Source organism: Budorcas taxicolor, chromosome 24 (genome assembly GCF_023091745.1).
Source record: "Budorcas taxicolor isolate Tak-1 chromosome 24, Takin1.1, whole genome shotgun sequence".
NCBI classification, from domain to species: Eukaryota; Metazoa; Chordata; class Mammalia; order Artiodactyla; family Bovidae; genus Budorcas; species Budorcas taxicolor.
The window spans coordinates 38,117,303-38,138,890 of NC_068933.1; the positions used below are offsets into that span (position 1 = coordinate 38,117,303).

The 21,588-nt window shown below is 40.5% G+C and overlaps 1 protein-coding gene across 1 annotated transcript in view; it reads left to right on the plus strand.

Moving 5' to 3' along the window:
- PSD3 (pleckstrin and Sec7 domain containing 3) overlaps positions 1-21,588 on the plus strand; it is a 482,251-nt gene that overhangs the window by 239,804 nt on the left and 220,859 nt on the right. Inside the window, exons 6-9 of the mRNA XM_052661313.1 lie at positions 8,766-8,960; positions 9,090-9,170; positions 10,826-10,938; positions 13,680-13,738. Coding sequence (XP_052517273.1) covers positions 8,766-8,960; positions 9,090-9,170; positions 10,826-10,938; positions 13,680-13,738 — 448 coding nt within the window. The remainder of the gene's footprint in view (positions 1-8,765; positions 8,961-9,089; positions 9,171-10,825; positions 10,939-13,679; positions 13,739-21,588) is intronic.

Genomic DNA, 21,588 nt, shown 5'->3' on the forward strand with positions numbered 1-21,588 from the left:
GCTGCGCGGATTGTCCATGCGGTTCTCGCTTGCTTCAGCCTGTCGCCGGTGAGCTGCTGGTACTCTGACGGCCTCAGATGCTTCCCCTCTGTCTCAGCAGACCGCCTGGGATCTCACCCTTGCTTCACCTCCCCCACTCCCCGGTGCAGGTCAGGTCCTGCTCACTCTCCTCTTTTTCTCTTCCTTCCTTCATCCCAGGGAGTTCTGCGTGCAACCGTATATTCCCTTCTGGTGGTCAGGGGCTCCTGTTAGTACTCAGCTGGTTCTCTGTGAGATCTTCTGAACCTGAAGATACATTCCTGATGCCTCTGTGAAAATAGATGTACGCCATTTTCACCTACTCCTCCGCCATCTTGTGTCTCTTCTAAATAGACTTCTCTCAAAAAAGAGGTGCAAATGGACAGCAGGCACGTAAAACGATGCTCAGCATCAGTGATCACTGCTGCGAAGTCGCTTCAGTCGTGTCCGACGCTGTGCGACCCTGTAGATGGCAGGTGACCACTAGGTAAATGCAAATCAGAAGTACAGTGAGGTGTCGCCTCCACAGTGATCAGAATGGCCGTCACCAGAAAGTCTGCAAATAATAAACGCTGGAGAGTATGTGGAGAACTCTCCACATGTTGGAGAGTATGTAAGGCAACCCTCCTACATTGTTGGTAGGAATGTAAATTGTTACAGCCACTATGGAGAACAATATGGAGGTTCCTTAAAAATCTAAAAATAGAAGTACCAAATGATCCTGCAATCCCACTCAGAGGCAAATATCCAGAGAAAACCACAATTCAGAAAGATACAGGGACCTCAGTGTTAATTGCAGCACGCTTCCAATAGTCCAGACACAGACACAGTCTAAGAGTCAGCTGACAGAGAAGTGGATAAAGACGTGGTCCACACACAGCGGAAAGCTGCTCAGCCTTAAAAAGGATGAAATGATGCAATTTGCACTGACATGGATGGACCCAGAGATTACTACACCAAGAAGTAAGCCAGACAGAGACATATGTAATATCCCTTATACGTGGAATCTAAACAAATAAAAGTGATACAGATGAACTTAAAATATAAAACAGAAATAGACGGACAGACAAACGAAAACAAACTTACGTTTACCAAAGAGGAAAAAGCAGAGAGGGGTGAATCAGGACTTTGGGGTTAACATATATATACACGACTATATATAAAATACATAAACAGCAAGGACCTACTGTACAGCACAGGGAATTAGACTCAATATTTTATAATAACCTATGAGAGATAAAAGCCTGGAAAAGAATCTAGATATATATGTGTGTGTTCCTGAATTGCTTTGTTACCTGAAACTAATACAGCCGTGCAAATCAACTATCAGTTCAGTTCAGTTCAGTTCAGTCGCTCAGTCGTGTCCGACTCTTTGTGACTATACTTCAATAAAAAAATAATTAAATTTTTTTTGATAAAGAGGTGTTTTTTTTTTTTTTTAAAGATTAGTTGGTATCTCTGCTCTTCCTGAGAAATAAGTGCCATAGATAATGGAAGCCAAGCAGATGTCCTTTCCTTTCTCAGAGGATGTTTATGCTTCTGGGTTCTAAGCGTGTCTCACTTGTGTGATTGTCCCGAGAGCCCTTCCTGACCGCCTTCATTCTGACTCCCCTGAGTCCGCTAGCTTCGGGCCTCGGTGACTGCATCCTCAGTCTACATGGTCACAGCGCCCCCTCTGACCTTTTATTCCACTTGTGACTGGAGTCATTTCCTCTTACTCCTTGGGATTCTTCTGACTTGCCTCTGACTTGCTTATGTATGAAATTGAAGTAGGTGACTGTTCATTGTTGTTTTCTAAATGCAGGAGGTGTACCTTAGCCTTCTTAATTTGTTTAACCTAGTTTTATTATCACAATTATATAAAAATTTAAAAAACATTTAGAAAACTTTAAGTATGAAATGAGATAGTGTATCTGGTACCCTCTGCTGATATCAGTCTGCTTGGAACTTTTCGGGATCAGTTATATTGAACCGTTAGGTTGGTGCAAAAGTAGTTGTGTTTTTGCATTGTTAAACTTTGCAGTTTGATATTGGAATACATTCTTAAGTGCGGTTATGTTATACATCATTTTAATGTGCGTTTCTCGCTTTGTGTTTTGTTGCTAATGACTTATTACTTGCTGTTTATATTTATTTTAGACTATAGAAATGATGCTAGACAAAAGCAAATTTGAGCGATATGTTTATTTGAGTTCAAAATGGGTCGTAAAGCAACAGAGACAACTTGCAACGTCAACAGTGCGTTTCGCCCAGCAGCTGCTAATGAACACGCACTGTAGTGGTGGTTCAAGAAGTTTTGCAAAGAAGGGAGCGTTGAAGATGAGGACTGTTGTGGCTGGCCCGTGGAAGTTGACAACCACCACTTGAGAGCATTATCGAAGCTGATCCTCTTACAGCTATACAAGCTGCCAAAGAACTCAGTGTCAGCCATTGGCATTTGAAGCAAATTGGGAAGGTGAAAAAGCTTGATAAGTGGGTGCCTCGTGAGCTGACCGAAAATCAAAAAAAAAATTTTTTTTTGAAGTGTTGTCTTCTCTTATTCTACAACAACAAACCATTTCTCAATCAGATTATTAGGTGTAACGAAAAGTGGATTTTATGTGACAGCCAGTGATGACGAGCTCAGTGGTTGGACCGAGAAGCTCCAGAGCAGTTCCCAAAGTCCCACTTGCACCAGAAAAGGGTCACGGCCACTGTGGTGGTCTGCCGCCCAGCTGATCCACTGCAGCTTTCCTAATCCTGGGGAAACCACTCCATCTGAGAAGTATGCTCAGCAAACCGATGAGATGCACGGAAAGCTGCAACATTTGCCGCTGGTATTGGTCAACAGAATGGGCCCAAGTTTTCTCCACGACAACTCCCGGCCACAAGTTTCATAACCAGCGCTTCAAAAGTTGAATGAATTGGGCTACAAAGTTTCATCTCATCCGCCATTTCACCTGACATATTGCCAACTGACTACTGCTTCTTCAGGCATCTTGAAAACTTTCTGCAGGGAAAATGCTTTCACAACCATCAGGAGGCAGAAAATGCTTTCCCAGAGTTCATCAGATCCTGAAGCATGGATTTTTTTTTTTTTTCCTTTATTTCTTCTTGGCAAAAATGTGTTGATTGTGATGTTTTCTGTTTTGATTAATAATGACGTGTTTGAGCCTAGTTATAGTGATTTAAAATTCATGGTCTGAAAACGCAGATACTTTTGTACCAACCTAATGAAACTCCAGTACTTTGGCTACCTGGTATGAAGAGCTGATTCACTGGAAGAGACCCTGGTGCTGGGAAAGATTGAAGGCAGAAGGAAAAGAGGGTGACAGAGGATGAGATGGTTGGATGGCATCACTGATTCAATGGACATGAACTTGGGCAAACTCCAAGAAATGGTGAGGGACAGGGAGGCCTGGCCTGCCACAGTCCATGGGGTCGCAAAAGTCAGTCACAATTTGGCAGTTGAACATGATAGAAAGTTAGTGCCCCATGTTGTTCCTGTTGGAGCACAGAAGACATCGAAAGGTGTGGATACAGTTGGTTGCTCAGTTCTATGTTCTTTTAAAAGATGGCTGTTGACTAATTTCCACCCACTCTTGTGGATACAAAGTGAAGTTTAAGATAGTGGTAGGTGAGAGAGGTGGGACTTTGGAAATGCAGAGCTGTAATAAAGAAATAACTAGGTTTGCTCTGAGAATGCAGCCAGGGAGTTGGAGTAAGATTCTTAGAATAGTTGTTATTTCCCTTGGGCTCTGGTAGGAACACGAGTTTGCAGAATTTGTGGACTACAGGATCCTGGGGTAGGGGTGATGGGAGTGGCAATGGGAAGGACAGGGAAAGGGATGAGAGCACAGCTGACGTCTCCGTGTGGCCCAAACACGAAGGCCATGGAGGTGACTAGTATAAACGGGTAGTCGGGGTCGGCTGTGAAGGGCCTTACTGACCTGCCACAGGATATGGGCTTTCGTCTTGTGCAGGATATTTGTAAACGGGGGATTTCATTTTATCACACGCATGATGGCAGTGTGCAGGCTGGTGAAGAAGGGTGACAGTGCAGAGAAAAGAGGGTTTTCCTTTTGTATTTGCAGGACATTAGGGAGGAATCAGCAGATCACAGTCAACAGAGAGAAGATAAAACAATAGAAAAATAGTAGGAAAAAAAATTAAATCACAGAAGCCAGTCAAACAGACCTGGAAGGAATCTGATTTAGAACAGGCATTCATGAGATAGGGTTCTCAGGTAAAATCAGGATGCCCAGTTAAATTTGAATTTCAGATGAATAATGATTTTTTTTTTTAGTGTCCATATGCCCCATGAAATTATCAAGACATACTTTCAATAAAAACTATTTTTTGTTTATTTGAAATTCTGGGTATGCTATTAATTTTATTTGGGAAGTGTTTTAATCTTAGTATGCTAAAAAGGTTGTGAAAAGGCTTGGTGGTCACACTCAGTGATCTGGTCCTTCTTTTGATGATATTGAGATAGAATATAACCATATTTGTTTTGTGGTGCGCATTTATATATATCACAGGGAGAACCTTTGGGGAGTCTTTTCTGTATTTAAATGACTAGTAAGGATTTTACCTTAGGAGATTTAAAGTTAACTTGATCAAGAAGAAAAAGGGGAGCTACAAAGAAGGGAAAATTCAGACTCCTGAAAGCACCTAACACTCAGCAGACTAGATGGACAATGTCTTGTGTATTCCAGGAAACAAACGGGGGTGTCACCCCCGCCGAGAGTGGTCATCAGTTGCTTCGTGTGAGCAAGGCCACGCTGCCATTGTTGTTTATGCTCTTGATGTACAGTGGCCCCTGTGTTCTGGCTTCTGTTTTTATTAGCACTGTAAAAGCATTACAACCACCCCCCCCCCCCAACCCCGCAACAATAAACACTTCCAAGAGTGTGAGGTCATAGTAATATGACCTCATAGGGAGCCAGGTCCTTGGAAGCCCTGTGAACCAGCAGACAGTGGCTCTGGGGGCGTGGAGGGTCCTGGGGAAGGACCGGGGAGGAAAGGATGGCCTGGGTGCACCCTCGGCTCCAGGATGGCCTCTTGGTGTCTGTCATACTGCTGGTGAGTCGGTACTGCCATCACACTTCCAGGCTTTCTGAGTTAGAAAGCGCAGCCTCTGCTTGTTCGAGTTCCCTCATTAACTCTGAATGGGGTGGAATGGAGCCATCTAGGACTGGAAATGCTTATCTTCATTTTCTTCCTTCCTTCCCTCTTCTCCGCATTTTTTTTTTTTTCAAGAAGATTCAGAGTATTCTGATTGGTACAGATTTTTAAATTACCTCTTCCTGGTGAATGTGAGGAAAATGAGGTGAAATAGACTGGCCAGGTCAGGAAGAGAGGCGGTAAACATGAGAAATGAGGAACGTAAGGAGTAGGAATCAATACTGTACATGAAAAATTCTTGTATTTTTAAGTACGTGTAATGGATATATTTGTTAGGATAAGCCTCTTGTATCTGAACAGCATCATTGCAGTACCATGTATGTAGTATAATTACGCTGTTTTCATGGAGTGATTAAATGCACGCCCTGAGTTTGCCCTGAGAAGTAAGCAGTAATAAGTAGCAGTTTATTTGAGAAGAAAAATCCTTTCTTTGACATTGTTTTCTTCTACACAGTCACTAATATGCAGAGTAAGAGAATGTATCGGGGCACAACTCCAGGGGTTTTCTTTTCATAATTATAAAGACTGCTTGACTGTAAATAAAAGAGTTCTTAGAGTAAATGTTTTACACTTCCACCATTTATTTGGGAAAATACAAAGGGTGAGGTGACCTTTAAAAGAAATAATTTTCGATGAATTTGCTTACAGGTTTACTGTATATAATAATTAAATAATCCAATTGTCTGGTAGGATACATTTCAGAAAACCATTTGGTAATGTGAGCTTTATAAAGGAAGGTTTATGATGAAAACAATAGTTAAATGTATTTACATGAAGATTTTATTGTAATAAGGCAATTTATTTTAATTGATGGGTCCTTCTGTTGGAAAATTGTTTAAGGTGGCTGATTATTTAGGGAGGGTTACCAAATGTCTTGGTTTGCCTGGGTGGATTTCCATTTGTGTCTGTTGTCTTGGCATGGACTATGGTTTAGCATCTGACTTTGACTTTAGAAAAATGAAGTGTTATTATCAATGATTACAGTAAAAGAAGTCAGCGCAGGTTTGCACACCTCCACTTTAAACTTCCAACTTCTCCACAGTCGCGTCTGAAGTGTGTGAGCTGATGTGTTGAACAGAAATTTCACATGGTTTGGGTGTAAAAGACTTGTGCAGTGCTTGCTAAGTGGGCTTGGCGAGAGGCTGAGAGGGACAGTGACCCCTTCGCGTCCGGCAGTGGCTGGGGGCACCGGGACCCTGCAGCCCCAGGAGCTCCTTGGGCTACTGCCGGCTGTGCAGAAGCTACCACGTAGCTGGTGGGTCAGTGCGGCATGGGATACTGTGACTTAGGTAGATAGGTGCCAAGGTAGAGCTTGAGCAGTTCTGCTTAAAAATGTCTTCCTTTTGCTATAAGGATTTTTTGTAAGTTTACAACTAGTTTTTTTTTTTCCTTGATAACACCTTTTTCTCCACATTGTAACAATTGCAACCACGTATTTAATGATTTTACCATCTCTGTTTCCTTCTCAGACTGTCCTGGTTTGGACAGTCAGTGATTCTCTGCTTATAATTCAGGACAAGTTAAAGAGCTGTGGAGTAGGGCAGGGCAATGCAGACTAGGATTCAGGGTCTCCTGGAATGGCTTTTACATCACTGAAAGGCTGTGGAAAAACAACAAAATCAAAAAAGCATGTGTGACAGCGAGCTTGTGCAGCCTGCAAGCCTGAGATATTTACTCTCTGGTTCTTCACAGAAAAAAAAAAATTTTGCTTTAGAGTCCGCAGTAAGTGTGCTGGAAGGCTCCTTAAGCACAGTTGTTTACCACGGGCATAGCTCTGCTTTGCTAGATGTCAAAATGAAGGTCTAGGAATCACAGCGTTATCGATGCTGGTATTATAGTGTGTGCTGTGGCACCAGCGAGAGCCGAGGCTCTCACGGCGTGGTTGTGCAGCTTCCTGAGACCCTTTCAGTGGGTTTGTGAGGCCAAAATTATATTTTTATAACAGTGTAGCACTGTTCTCCTCTTTCACTCTGTTGATACCAAAGTTGATACACGCTGACTGAACAAAAGCAGTGATAGAAGCCCCAGTGCCAGTTGAGGCAGTGGCACCACGCTGGTCCAGGTGTCAGACTCTTCTCGAAAATCTCAGGGACGGAGGAGCCTGGTGGGCTGCAGTCCATGGGGTCGCTACTAGTCAGACACGACTGAGCGACTTCACTTTCACTTTTCACTTTCACGCATTGGAGAAGGAAATGGCAACCCACTCCAGCGTTCTTGCCTGGAGAATCCCAGGGACGGGGGAGCCTGGTGGCTGCCGTCTATGGTGTCGCACAGAGTCGGACACAACTGAGGCGACTTAGCAGCAGCAGCTGTGCATTCAGAATAAAAATGCAGGCCGGTTTCACCTAATGATGTCCTCGGTAAAGCAGTGCCAATTAATTACTTTTCAGCCCTTGGCTACCTGCTATTCAATTTCACGTGCTGTGAAATGGAAACTCTACTTGAAGCACTCAGGAAAAGCACTCACGTAGTTTGAGTTGTGAGCTTTATGCTAGTCACTTTTTTCATGGAAATGCCATTTTCTTTCAAAGTCTAACTGATAAACTGGCTTTGGGAAACATTTTCTTGAAAACTAATGGAGTGAGCCTATTTAAGGAAGACAACTGTCATTTTTTTGTTGTTGTTGCCAGTGATAAAATTTAAGTTTCAATAAAAAATTAGAATTTTGGAAAACTTGTATCTACCACCAAGTTTGGCAGCTTCCCAGTACTAGCAACTTTTCTGAGGATGTTAGTGGCAATGTTAGTAAATGGGATTTCTTTTTTAAATAATGAAATGTGTCAGCAAGTATTCTTCAATTGACCGATTCCTGTTGTAGAATCATGCCTGGGTAAGATGCATTCAAAGTGTGGGACATTTTTAATGTAAGAGTACAAAAAACTCACTGATACAAGTTTAGATTCTATCAGTATATTACAACTAACTTTTAAGAAACTACCACTTGTTTTATTTTGGCATCATGTCAAAAAGCAATATCCACAATTAAGGATATTAAAGTGCTCCCTATTTTTCTATTTCTGTGGAGGCCAGATTTCCTTGATATTTTCAGCCACAATGATGTATTGATGATCTAATGTAGAACTGGCTGTGAAGTCCAGCTGTCTTCCAGCTGCATCAGACATTAAAGAAATATGTAAAAGACGTAAATCTCTGTTGCTTGTCTCTGTACAATTTATGCTATTGTTTTAGAAAATATAGTTATTTTAAATTAGTTTGTCTATATTTGTGAAATGGATTTTTTATTATTAAATGAATATTTGAATTTTTCCATTTTAATTACTCATGCAATGAGTATAAGTAGACATAACCCATATACACAAAGGTCTTTGAAGTCTTCTTCTATACTTCTAAGAATATCAAGGTTTGAGAACTGCTCATCTAGGGTTTAAGCAATCACTTCTCTAGTATGTCAAAACAGTGTAACTGAGAATATTTTTATTAATAATTAAGCATAAGGTATATCATTTAAAATAGTTTTTCATTTGTTCTACAATATCGTGATAATTTCCTTAGCTATTTTCCTTTTTGCCACACAAGAGCAATCTTTTCTATTTTGTTTCCTTCTTTATCAATTCTTACAGCAATGCTGGGGTGAAGACAGCTCTGCTAGAGGCTCATTCTGAAATGGGGAGCACTGAAATTCTGGAAAAGGAAGCCTCAGGGAGTCTCAGTAATTGTACCAGCAGCAACATCGAAGCAGCCAAAAGGCTGGCCAAGCGCCTTTATCAACTCGACAGGTTCAAAAGGTCGGACGTGGCAAAGCACCTAGGCAAGAAGTACGTTCCGTTCCAGGGCTGGTGTCTGAGTGCATCCTTATAAGCGTGCAGGCGCGTGTGTGTGTGTGTGTGTGTGTGTGTTCAGGTGGCTTCAATTTTAATAACCAAGTCTATTTTGTTTTCTTACAGCAATGAATTTAGCAAACTAGTTGCGGAAGAATATTTGAAGTTTTTTGATTTTACAGGAATGACACTGGATCAATCTCTCAGGTATGATTAAACATCACCTGTTCTTTGCTTCTAAATAGTTAATTCTAAGAATAGAAAATGATGTGCTGAAGGTAAAGTCTGATTTTTACTTTTTTAGACCCACAGTTACTTTGTGACCTTAGCTCAGAGTATATTATGGAGAGTAAATGTTGTGGAAAGTGGGGAAAATGTATTGTTTTTGTGAAATTATACATGAACCCATATTCTGCACTAAGTATATGACAGAGCAAAGGATGCTGGGAAAGTAGGGCTTGGAGAAATGGAATCTGTGGGAATTGGGTTTTTGAATGATCAAATTTTTTTAAAGGCACAGTTTATAGACTGCAGAATTGAAGACTTTTTTCTCTAATTATTTGTTTACAATAGCCGAATAGCCTTTTCAAAGAGTACTTTGAAATTACCTAATGAATGGGATAAAAATCAGTATCAGGATAATCAGCAGGAAGTTATCTGTAAAACTATTTTAGTCAGTTATTACTTGTAGCTGATCTGTTCAAATGGGTTTGGAGACACACTGACCCTCACGTCTCACACCATACTGTCCTGTCAATTTCTAAGCACAGCTGAAGGTAAAACCCAGCCCGCATTTCATCTTATAAACTCTGTGGTGTGTCAGAGCCTGGAGGAGCTCTGAGACCATCTTGGGTAACGCTCTAGTTTTACAGATCAGGAAACTGAAGCCTGGGAGGTGAAGTGAGAATGCAGAGCAGTGCGTTAGTCTCTGGCTCTTTGCATGAATCAGGGGTACTTAGAGGTTTTCTGATGAAAACAGGTAAAGGTAGGGGAAAGATCTGTATTTTTGCTTTGCTTTCTCATATGGTTTATAAAAAAAAGTTTAAGAGACATTAAAGTTAGGTCAATATAATTTAGATTAACTGCAAGTAAGGAAGACAGCAACATTTTCATCATCAAAATAATGGTTTATGATATGTTTCTTTCAAAAGTAGGTTTTCTGAGGACATTATAAATAATTTTTTTCTTTCTCATCTCATGTTTAGGGCAGTGCATGTACTTTGTTGAGCGAGAGTCCTGGATACATCTCTAATAGACCATACTCTTGGTGACTCTGAGCTAGACTGACATTCCTAATTTAAAAAATAAATTAGGGTTTTATTTTCCAATCTCTTCCTCATGTACCAAGTTAAAGATAGTCTATGGTGATAATAGGCAAAATAAAATGAGCAGATATCTACTGTGCATAAGACAGTATAATTGTAATTTTAATACTGGGTCAGTGGTGATTACCATGAAGTAACAAAATGACAAAGAAACCCTGTGATCTTTGTCAAGTTTTAAGACATAGATCCCGTGGTTATGCATCCAGACTTCAGTGTTCCTTAGTTTTTTCTGACTCGTCTTTAAAAATGGCTTCCTGACATCGTATGTGGAAATCACTCACCTTCCCAAGCCTGTTTTTTTGATGTATTGGCCACCATGCTGTTGCTCTGTCATCTTTTATATCGACCTTTCCTATAATATTAACATCAATATACATTTATGTTGAATAACCATCTAGTGATTTTTAAAGCATCACTGTAAAATATCTTACTTTGTATTGTTAGTTTCTTAATTTTATATGAATTAAGTTTAACTGTCAAACAGAGTATAGTCACGTTTTCTAAAAATTCACCTTTTCCCTTTTAACTCTTTTTTAGGTATTTCTTTAAAGCATTTTCTCTTGTGGGAGAAACCCAAGAACGAGAGAGAGTTTTAGTACACTTCTCCAATAGATATTTTTACTGTAACCCAGATACCATTGCTTCACAAGGTAATCTGACGGAAAGCTTAAATTACTTTTTTATAACAAGGGCTATTTTTCTTAATATAAAGGTTACATTTTATTGTGGGAAATATGGAAAATTATGCAGAAGAAAATGAAAATCATCGAGTTATGTCCACTTACTTAGAAATAACTGTTAACAGTTTGATTTACTTCCTTCTAGTCTATTTGTAAAATATTTTATGTCAAGTTGGAATCAGGACAGAATTTCATTTCCTACTGTTCTTCCCTTGCATGGTGAGCATCTCTCACGTCATCAAATATTCTTTAAAAAGCATGATATTTAATGACTTCTTGGTGTCCTTTACTCCTGTGGTTTCACTGTATTTTCCATGTCCATAGTATGACAGTATACTTTCTTTAAATCGCTTATGGTTTGTCACTGAGATTTTAATGTCTGTGCACATTGTAATAAACGAAATGCTGCTGCTGCTGCTAAGTCGCTTCAGTCATGTCCGACTGTGTGCGACCCCAAAGACGGCAGCCCACCAGGCTCCCCCGTCCCTGGGATTCTCTAGGCAAGAACACTGGAGTGGGTTGCCATTTCCTTCTCCAGTGCATGAAAGTGAAAAGTGAAAGTAAAGTCGCTCAGTCGTGTCTGACTCTTCACGACTACATGCACTGCAGCCCACTAGGTTCCTCCGTCCATGGGATTTTCCAGGCAAGAATACTGGAGTGGGGTGCCATTGCCTTCTCCAAAATGAAATGCTAGCTTTCCTCTTTCTTCTTCCCATACACCTGATTTTCTAAGCTTCTTGATGAAGTGCACATGTAGTTTTACGTTTAGTTCCAGAAACATTTGCAAATCTCACTGGAGTGTGTGGTGTCTATCTCTAGTGCTTTCTTTGGGCATTCATTTTTACAACACTGCCCACTGACTCAGGTTTATGACTTTAATGACCTATATTTGTGTTTACTATTTTAAAGAGCAACTTTAAGCTATTTAATTTTTGATATACTCTATGACGAGAGATCATTTCTCCATTTCAATTCTTATAATAAGGCCAAGCTTTCAGGGTTTAAAAAAAAAAAATTCACTTCCAATTGGAGTATCTTTCATAAACTTAAGAATTCTAGACTAAGTCATTGAGACTGGATGCCCTAGGAATTATGATTGTCTCTTAAGTTCTGTGTGCCAGTTAACAATGTGTTGGTGTTCTTTATATTGACGAAAGTGATTGCTCCTGCTGCCTCTGCCCTGCCGGCTATAGCTAAATTAATCGTCTCATTGTTAAAGTCATATTGTTATCTGTAAAATGGGAACTGTCTTCCTTTATTCTTTTGATTCTGCTAAGACCATCTAGTCACTGTATCACTGTTGGTCTTGACAAGAAAATAAAAAGTATAGAAGTGAATTGTTTTTCTTAGAACCTTCTTCAAATCTAAGAAGATGCTGACATTCCTAAGTGAAGCAGGGACTATGGATTTGTGTACTCAGTTGGCTGTTGATAAAGATATTTGAGAGTTGGCTGCAGAGTTTTATAAATACTTTCAAGAACTTGTTTTTATATGTATTTAGAATACCGGAATAAATTAACTTTTAGGCATTTAGCAGCATCTGCTTAGAGATATTCTACTTAGAGAAATCACCTACTGAACTCAAAGGCATATTCTGGAAGATGAGGCATCTTTAATTCATAAACTCAGCAGTTGGACAAACTTTTTTGTACATTTAGTATAAACCAATAAGATGTTTCTCCTATCTGCAACTGCTGTATGATACTTGGATTGAGAATTGCAGGGAGACAATATTTTTAAAAGAAGAAGAGATAGTGATGTTTCCAAGTAAGTGTGAAATGGTCTTGCTGGTTTGGGTAACTTAGTTAGTTTTTACATCTTCAGTGATTATTTCAGTATTTCACTTTTGTCTGATCAGTTGTATCCTGGGCCAGTCAACCTAAATGTTGCCTTGGAGGACTGGCGAGTGAGAGGATAACTATTCCCGTCTATATGTTTTTAGCCAGAGAACTAATACCCCAAGGGTAAGCAGTGGAAGATGCACATGTTGGTGTTCTTTACCTTTTGCTTCTTTCCTAATTCACTTTGTTTCTAGAAAATAAACTTCAAAAAATAACGGTATTAAATAAGTTATTTTCTTTTCCATATCATAGAAAATTGAGAAAAGTAAAAAGAGTAAAATTGTAATTTTATTATCCAGAAATAATGATATCTTTTAATATTATATTGTAGATCATTCTAGATGTATTATATTTAAATAGAATCATACTGGATATAATGATTGTGAAATATCTTTCCATTTCAATGTGTGTGCTTGGACCACATTTTTAATGACGTCACTGTAACAGAATTGTGTCTTAGGTGGGTCATATTCACTCACTCCCATTGTCAGCAAGCTTCCTTTAGATATTCTTGTATTTTGGGTAGTTCTTTTATTTCATGAGTATTAATATGAAGTCCCCGAAGTAGATTTGCTGTGTCAAAGGACACTGTTTCAAAGCTTTAGGCATTTTCTGTCAAATTGTCCTCCAGAGGTAGGAACAATTGACTTCATCACCAGTAGAGTTCCAGTCTGTGCACTGAGATTCTTTTAATAACGTTTTCTTCTCTATTTTCTGTTTCCCCAAATGAATATGGTTAATTGTGCCTAGCCACAGGATTGTGTTTTCACAGGTTCTTAACTAAGCATAGGTATGCTGTTTTGATAATGTTGAGTGGCCCAACAGGAGCTAGTGAATTAACGCTTGTTGTCCTTGTCTCTCTTCCATTAGATGGGGTCCATTGCCTTACCTGTGCAATGATGCTTCTTAACACAGATCTCCATGGCCATGTAAGTGTAGGGGTGTGGAGCTGTCTCACAGAGAAAGCTCCAGAATTTCCTGGGCTTATCTTTGCTTTTGTGTTCATACATGTTTACTTTCTGCGTTCTCTTATCTCATTCTCTACATGGCAGGTAGGTAAACATAAATCTTTGGAAAAAGAAACAACTGTTTTACATGCTAGCACTGAGCATGATTTTAATAAGTACCATATTGTCTGCGCGTCTGGAGTTGTTCTAGCTGTAATGCGTGTGGTCTGTTATCTTCTTTGTCCACTAGATGGCAGAGACTGCCCTTTTACTTTTGGTTTTGGTTTTGTTTTGGTTAGCTATGAGGGTTGACACAGGATTGCAGGAGGAGGATGTTAAGTTAGATCTGAAAGTGTTGACCATGTTTTCACTAAATACAGTAGCAAGTGTTAAGAGCTAAGGTTTTCAAACACCCCTCAGCTTACCTGGTCTTTTGCTTGTTGAAATGTCAATATAGTCTACTTAAAGTATAGGATGAACTTATTAAATTTATGATTATAACTATACTTTCACCTTTCACAGAGGTGGAATTTTAGCTTTTACTTAAATTGTTCACATTAGAGAAAATAAATGTTTTAGTTAAATACAGATCAAATATAGATAGATCAACATGTACATAGCACAAAAATTATTTCATAGTCCCACGTCCATTTATTTTGAAGATAAAATCATGTTTCTTGTAATTAGTCTAACATCATCCCTTGATTTGGCATATGGTTTTTACCTTGCAATTAAGAAATCACATTAAAAGAACTAAAACTTAGATAATGGCCCTAATTTGTTCTTCTGTTCCAAAAGGTCACACCTTATTTTAAACAAGAAAAAGGATAACTCCTTTTCTTGTTCTCCTCTTTAAGAAAGGCAAGTGGAGCTGTATGGGGTTCTTAAGATGGACTGAGGGGGACAAGCCTCTGTTTAACAGGGCAGTAAAATGTCTTGTGGAAATGAAGGTACTGGGATTCATTCCCACAGCGTGAGCCTTGAAGTGAGTGTCAGAGTCTGACATTAATTCAGCTTGGCGTGGGGCTGGCCAACCAGCATGCTGTCCTAGCCTCTGTTTTCCTGTTACCAGTGAAGCAGGCTCTCACTGCTTTCCTCTGTTCATCCTGTGACCCCCTTCTCCCCTCACTCAGTTTCTTAATCTGACTATCAGCTGAAGGAGACACTTTGATTATGCTTGTCCACACGTGACATTGACCCAAGCCAGTGGGTCCCAGCGCTGGGGATCTTCTTCACATCGGCTGTCCTATGGTCCTAGCCACACACGATACTTGTGTACTTACTCTGTTCAGACTGAGAAAATGTGTAAGAAAGAAGAAAAGAATCTAGTAACAGTTTGATTCTTTTTTACAGGTTGAATATGTCATAGAACTTCTGGAGAAGTAGCCAGAGTTGCAGGCATTTGTTTCTATTAAGGGGGCCTCCCTGGTGGTTCAGTGGTAAAGAATCCGCCTGCCAGTGCAGGAGATGTAGGTTCAGTCCCTGGGTTGGGATGATCCCCTGGAGAAAGAAATGGCAACTTATTTCAGTATTCTTGCCTGGAGAATCCCACAAACAGAGGAGCCTGGCAGGCTATACAGTCCATGGGGTCGCAAAAGTCAGACATGACTTAGCGATTAATAAACTACTACCACCATTTCTGTTAAAACTGGATTGGTTTCTAAAAAGCTAATATTGTTTTAATAATACTTTCAAATAAACATGTATCTTATTAATCACAATAATTTGAAACATAGCATTAAATAAAGGTGTGAGGTTTGTTGTTTATTCAGATAACTCCACACGCTTGATACACAAACGGGACACCCTGGGGTATCCTGTGCATGGGTTCAGAACCCCAGCTCTTGGATTCGCTCATCTTCCATGTTTAAGGAATTGAAAAGAGATTAAGTGATATATCACACTTCTTTTTGGCAATTGGAATATAAGAGAGAGTTTGTATAAATGAATGGTTTAGTATTATCTTGATATATGCCAATCATACATAATTAACAACTAGTTATAGTGGCAGAATTACATATGAGGGAGAAAATTATAAATACAAATCTCTCTGTATCTTCAAAATCATGTTTTTAGTGATTATTAGTTCTCAGCTTTGTTTTTAAAAGTGTATGCTCCATATTGGAGATTGTCGTTTAAGTTTTGTATATTAGACTTTTTACTTCTTGTATACAATGAATACTGTTACAAGACTGTTGAATATATAGTAGCTGTCATAAAAACTAACCATGTGAAATGTGTTTCTCTTCTTTTCCTCCTCTGGATTCTTTTTAAAAATAAATTTTCCTTCCAGGTGGTAAGTTTTTAATCCATAATTTTGGATGTAGCGTCTCTTGCATCATGATTACCTGAATTATGGTGCAGTGTCTGACTTACTAGCATGGCTCCTGTGAAAGTGAATCATTCATAAAGACTATAAGGTGAATTATTTCTAATATCTCCACCTTTCACCCTCTCCTTATTCACCTCTCATTACTCAGTCCAGAGCCAGAGTAATCCTCTTGGGAATGAACTAATAATCCACTTCCCTTTTCTTCCCTGCCATTGTGTCTTAATCGCAGTGTAATGGCATGACCTTTCTAAGAAGTGCTGAGACAAGCCTGCGCTCACGCTCTCGGTGGGGAAGGTGTAACCTGGGAGGTTCTCTTAAGGCCGCTCATTGGGAATCTTCCTGTCCTATGGAATGACGTGTTGAAAATGCATTGGCATGGGCCTTTGTACTTCCTGTTAATCTTACTAATGAAATGGTGGAAGGTGTACTAACATAGCGAGTCTAATACCGTGCTGTATGTTGGAATGCTTTCCCAGCTTCCCCTTTTCTAGTTTATTCTGTCATTAAACAAACACTTTAGTGTTTATACTCCACTCCAAGTTTGCTGCCATCTGGGTAAGGATCAGAGTCAGATCGAGTGGTGTTGGTAGGCTCACCACCCTTCGCCAGGTTACCTACAGAGGTGGTGAGGGCTATCTGAGGCTACAGAGGTGGTGAGGGCTGAGGTGCTGCGGTAGAGAAGCACCGGGGGAGGGGGTCTCTTAATTGCATACATTTCACTAAGTGGGCCGCAGAAAAGCAGTCTGCAATCTATACAGTATTTTGGGGAGAAATTCATTCAGATGTTAGAGTCATTTCATTGGAACTAAAGAACAGTGATTCCCTTCTGTACCTACTTTAAAAAATATGAATGATTTTTACCATTATTATACCAATAATATGGACTTACTTTTACTTACCTGCAAGTGGTTTACTAACCTTTTAAGTAAGTATTTTCTAACTGTGGTCACTTTTGCCAAGTAATCTCTTTTTTTTTAAATGCCCCTTCGTCTATGAAGTCTGTATGTGAGTTAGACTTTTGTACATACAGATCAATTTCTATCAAAACAGTAAACATTTATTTTTCTCTTGTTCTGTTGGACAAGTTGTACTGAGTATTGTTACTATCAACAAGCAGAGAATTGAAACTCTATTTTTTAAAGCCTTACATTTTATTGGAAATAGTACGAATAAAATGATTTATCCTGTTAGAATACATTCATACCTTTTCCCTTTCTGGGCTACTCTGCAGGTATGCTCTATTAACGTAAAGTATCTCTCTTGTCCTCCATTCATATTCAAAATCCAGCCTCTTGAGTCCAAGACTGAAGACAGGCAGCAGGGCTGGGACAGTGGTCGGGAGGACTGGACCCTGAAATGGGAGGAAGCTTCAGATGCAGTAGAGAGTGGGGTAGGTGGAAGCATAGGAGTTGGCCAGTTTCTCAGCTGAAGGTCGGAAGCAATCCACAAGACAGTGCTGCCCAGGTCAGGCCATGGTCAGAGGCAGTAGCCAGGGCATTGCTGTCGATCAAGATTTTGCGACAAAATCCGCCCTTTAACACCACGGCTCGGGATTTTCAGTGACAATTTTTATCTGAAGTGTGTCTGTGCTTTGTGGCAGAGCCAGGCCCCCAACCACCCCACTCCACCCTGTATCCACCACGCATGGGGGTGGGGAGTGGGGTGTGGTCCTTCTGGAGCCTGTCTGGGCTGGGCGCCTGCAGATGCTCTGTCCTTGGGATCCTCGGCCTGCTGCTCATTATCTTCAGGTTTGTTGCACAGGGCAGGACCTTACTGGTTTTTTGAGGGGTTGAGTTATGGGTTAGATAAGGGGTAAAACCACAGCAAGGACACTGTACTGGTATAGGAAAGAAAGAAGTCAAGGAATACAGTGCAGCTTTTGTGATAGGATAATGTCAAAAAGTTGTGTAGTTCCATTGGAGATAGCTCTCAGGAACTCATTATGTTTCAATTTGTAAACTGTGTGAATAATTGTGATAATTCAAAGATGGGCTCTCTAGGACACTGAAATTTTGAAGGCTGGGTTAAATAAATATTTGGTTATTATCAGAAGTGGAAAATGACTGTTGTAAGACTTGCAATTGAAGAATTTTAATGCTTTTCCTTTTCATGTCGTGCTGTCTCATCTCTCCACCCTCAGGAGCAGCACAGAGCTCCGTGAGGTTGCTAGGCAGTCATTTTACACCTCAGGAAACCTCTGTGGGCGCCTGCAGTTGTCGTCCTGGTAACTGACATCTGCCCCCTCCTGTGGGGCGGTGGTCTCTGCGGACCCCTCTTCGTGTCCCTGCAGCCTTGTTTCCTCGGTCCCTCTTCCAGGAGAGCCAGCCCTGGCTGCGGTTTCTTTTTCTATCTGACCCCTGTCCCTCTGTGGACCTCCAGCCATGGGTGATCTTTATCTCCAGTAAGCCTCCTCGCCCTGGAGTCCTCTTTTACAGCCCTTGGTGCTGCGTCCTTCCTTTTCCGGTTGGGCTCTGCAGCCGCAGTGACTCCTCCAGGCTCTCATCACTTCAGACTGGCACCTGCCTGGAATTTTAGTAGGAATCCTCACTTAAGTGCGTCAGAGTCAATCACGCACAGGGGTATCTTCCTGGCTTTCCTCACTCCTCAAGATGACAGCCTCCCTTTCCATTTTCCTTTCCTGCATTTCTTCCTCCTGTCCCTACCCTCTTCTCTTTCTTTTTGGTAGTTCTACTTTTCTTAGAATCGGGTCATACTTATAAAACACAGCGGGTGTAGCTTTCCAGTTGAGTCAGTGGGGCTCATTTAGGGACCTCAAATCCTCTCACTGATACATTGTTCAGCCACTCCACCCTTCTCTTTCTTACCAGGATGTGTTTTCACATTTGCACAGATCATTAGTACAAGGTAATAAAGGAAAGCAGACTGAACTCTTATTAAGGCAGGGTTGGCTCTTTCCCCCCGCAGATAGTTTGGGGAAGTGGGGGAATGAGGATGAGGAAGGGGATAGGAACCTCCGACCTCTGACCCTCTTATTTACTTTAATGTCTGTCTTTCTAGACAATCATGTTAGAAGCAGAGATCAGTCTTTGAATTAATAATGAGAACAGTCTTTTCCTTTATCTTCTCAAATTTTAGAGAAACTAATTTTTATGAAGTGGTAATAAAGCCAGCTACTAAATAATTCTCAAGCTTTTTGTTCTCAGGTCCCTTTATACTCTTACATTTTAAGGGCCACCAAAAAACTTTTACTTATATCTGTTAATATTTACCATATTAAAAACTAAAGTTGATGATTTAGAAAATTTATTGAATCACTTTAAAATAGCATTAATAAACCAATTAAATGAATAATATACTTCTACCAGACCACCTGACCTGCCTCTTGAGAAACCTGTAGGCTGGTCAAGAAACAACAGTTAGAAACAGACATGGAACAACAGACTGGTTCCAAATTGGGAAAGGAGTATGTCAAGGCTGTATATTGTTACCCTGCTTATTTAACTTATATGCCGAGTACATCATGAGAAGTGCTGGACTGGATGAAGCACAAGCTGGAATCAAGATTGCTAGGAGAAATATCAATAACCTCAGATACACAGATGACACCACCCTTGTGACAGAAAGTGAAGACGAACTAAAGAGCCTCTAGATGAAAGTGAAAGAGGAGGGTGAAAAAGATGGCTTAAAGCTCAACATTCAGAAAACGAAGATCATGGCATCTGGTCCCATCACTTCATGGCAAATAGATGGGGAAACAATGGAAACAGTCAGAGACTATTTTGAGGGGCTCCAAAATCACTGCAGGTGGTGACTGCAGCCATGAAATTAAAAGACGTTTGCTCCTTGGAAGAAAAGCTATGACCAACCTAAATAGCATATTCAAAAGCAGAGACATTACTTTGCCAACAAAGGTGTGTCTACTCAAGGCTATGGTTTTTCCAGTGGTCATGTATGGATGTGAGAGTTGGACTATAAAGAAAGCTGAGCGCCGAAGAATTGATGCTTTTGAACTGTGGTGTTGGAGAAGACTCTTGAGAGTGCCTTGGGTAGGGAGATCCAACCAGTCAATCCTAAAGGAAATCAATCCTGAATATTCACTGGAAGGACTGATGCTGAAGCTCCAATACTTTGGCCCCCTGATGTGAAGAACTGACTCTTTTTAAAAGACCCTCATGCTAGGAAAGATGGAAGGCGAGAGGAAAAGGGGGCAACAGGATGAGATGGCCGGATGGCATCACTGACTCGATGGAGTCTGAGTGAACTTTGGGAGTTGGTGATGGACAGGGAGGCCTGGCATGCTGCAATTCATGGGGTCACCAAGAGTCGGACACGACTGAGCCACTGAACTGAACTGATGAGTAATAATTATACTTAAACAAAATTTAGTGAAAAAATAAGCATTTAAAAATTTTTGAAAATCTCTTTCATGTTTGGTTTAATAGTCGACTGCTAGATTCTCTGCTTCCACATTTTATCACAGTATATCACAAGTCATGTAGCTTCTAGAATACTCCACCGTAACTTATGAGAGAGACTGAAAAATGTTTTTAATAATTTTCAGTTATTATGAAAATAGGTTTGACTTCATGGATACCCTGAACAGAATCCCTGAACCGTTCTTTGAGAATCAGTATTTTCAGTTGCCATACATATTTCTTTTCTTCATGCTATTTCTGGCTCCTTTTTCAATGGCAATGTATTATAGAAGTGCTGGGGGAAATCCCAGTAATATTTCAGGTATCTCTAAAGGTTGAACTTTTAGCACACTAGCTTTGTGTTTGGGGTTTATGAACGAGTACTTTGAATATCACAGTTACAGCTTCCTGGTTTGTAAATTTACAAAGGATCCTGTTTTGCCAGCCAGTTGTGTGCACTAAAAACTGGACACCTGAGGGCAGCAGAACACAGTTAAGCTTGTTTGATAGAGATGCACAGGAAACCCAAGCCAAGAAGCAGCTTTCAGCAGAGCTCCAGAGCTGAAGCCATTACGAAGTCAGCAGTGTGCTCTTTCGGCACTTACTGTAACATGCTGGAGGAGGTGGCGTTGCCATGTGGGAGGGTATGCCTGCTGTGTCTTAATATCTCAAGATTTATGAAGCCAGATTTTACCAATGGACCAGGAGAGCCTTCAGTTTCTCCGAAAGCGTGTTTTCCAGAAAGCTTTCGGACTTTACACTATTAAAAATGAAAAATTCGAGGATTGCTTTGCTAATTCTTCAACCTTTTGGCCAGAGTGTAGACTGTGGGCTGCTTCCTGGTGAGTGCAGAGTCGAGATGCCACTTCAGCAGCAGCTCACCCTCAGGCCTGAGCGAGGGTCAGGTCTTGGCTGGAGCTGCATTCTCCGAGCTTCAAGGAAGCGGGCTCAAAGCAAAGCCGTGGTCACGCTTAGGCTGTAAGTCCAAACGTACAATTTTGGACTGTAGCTTGTGTGGTGCCTAAAACGGTGCTAAGAAAGAAACTCTCCGTCTTACCTTTCCTCCTTCACTCAGTTACCTCTGAAGTCCGGAGCTGATTATCTGCTGGAGTGGGGAAAAAATG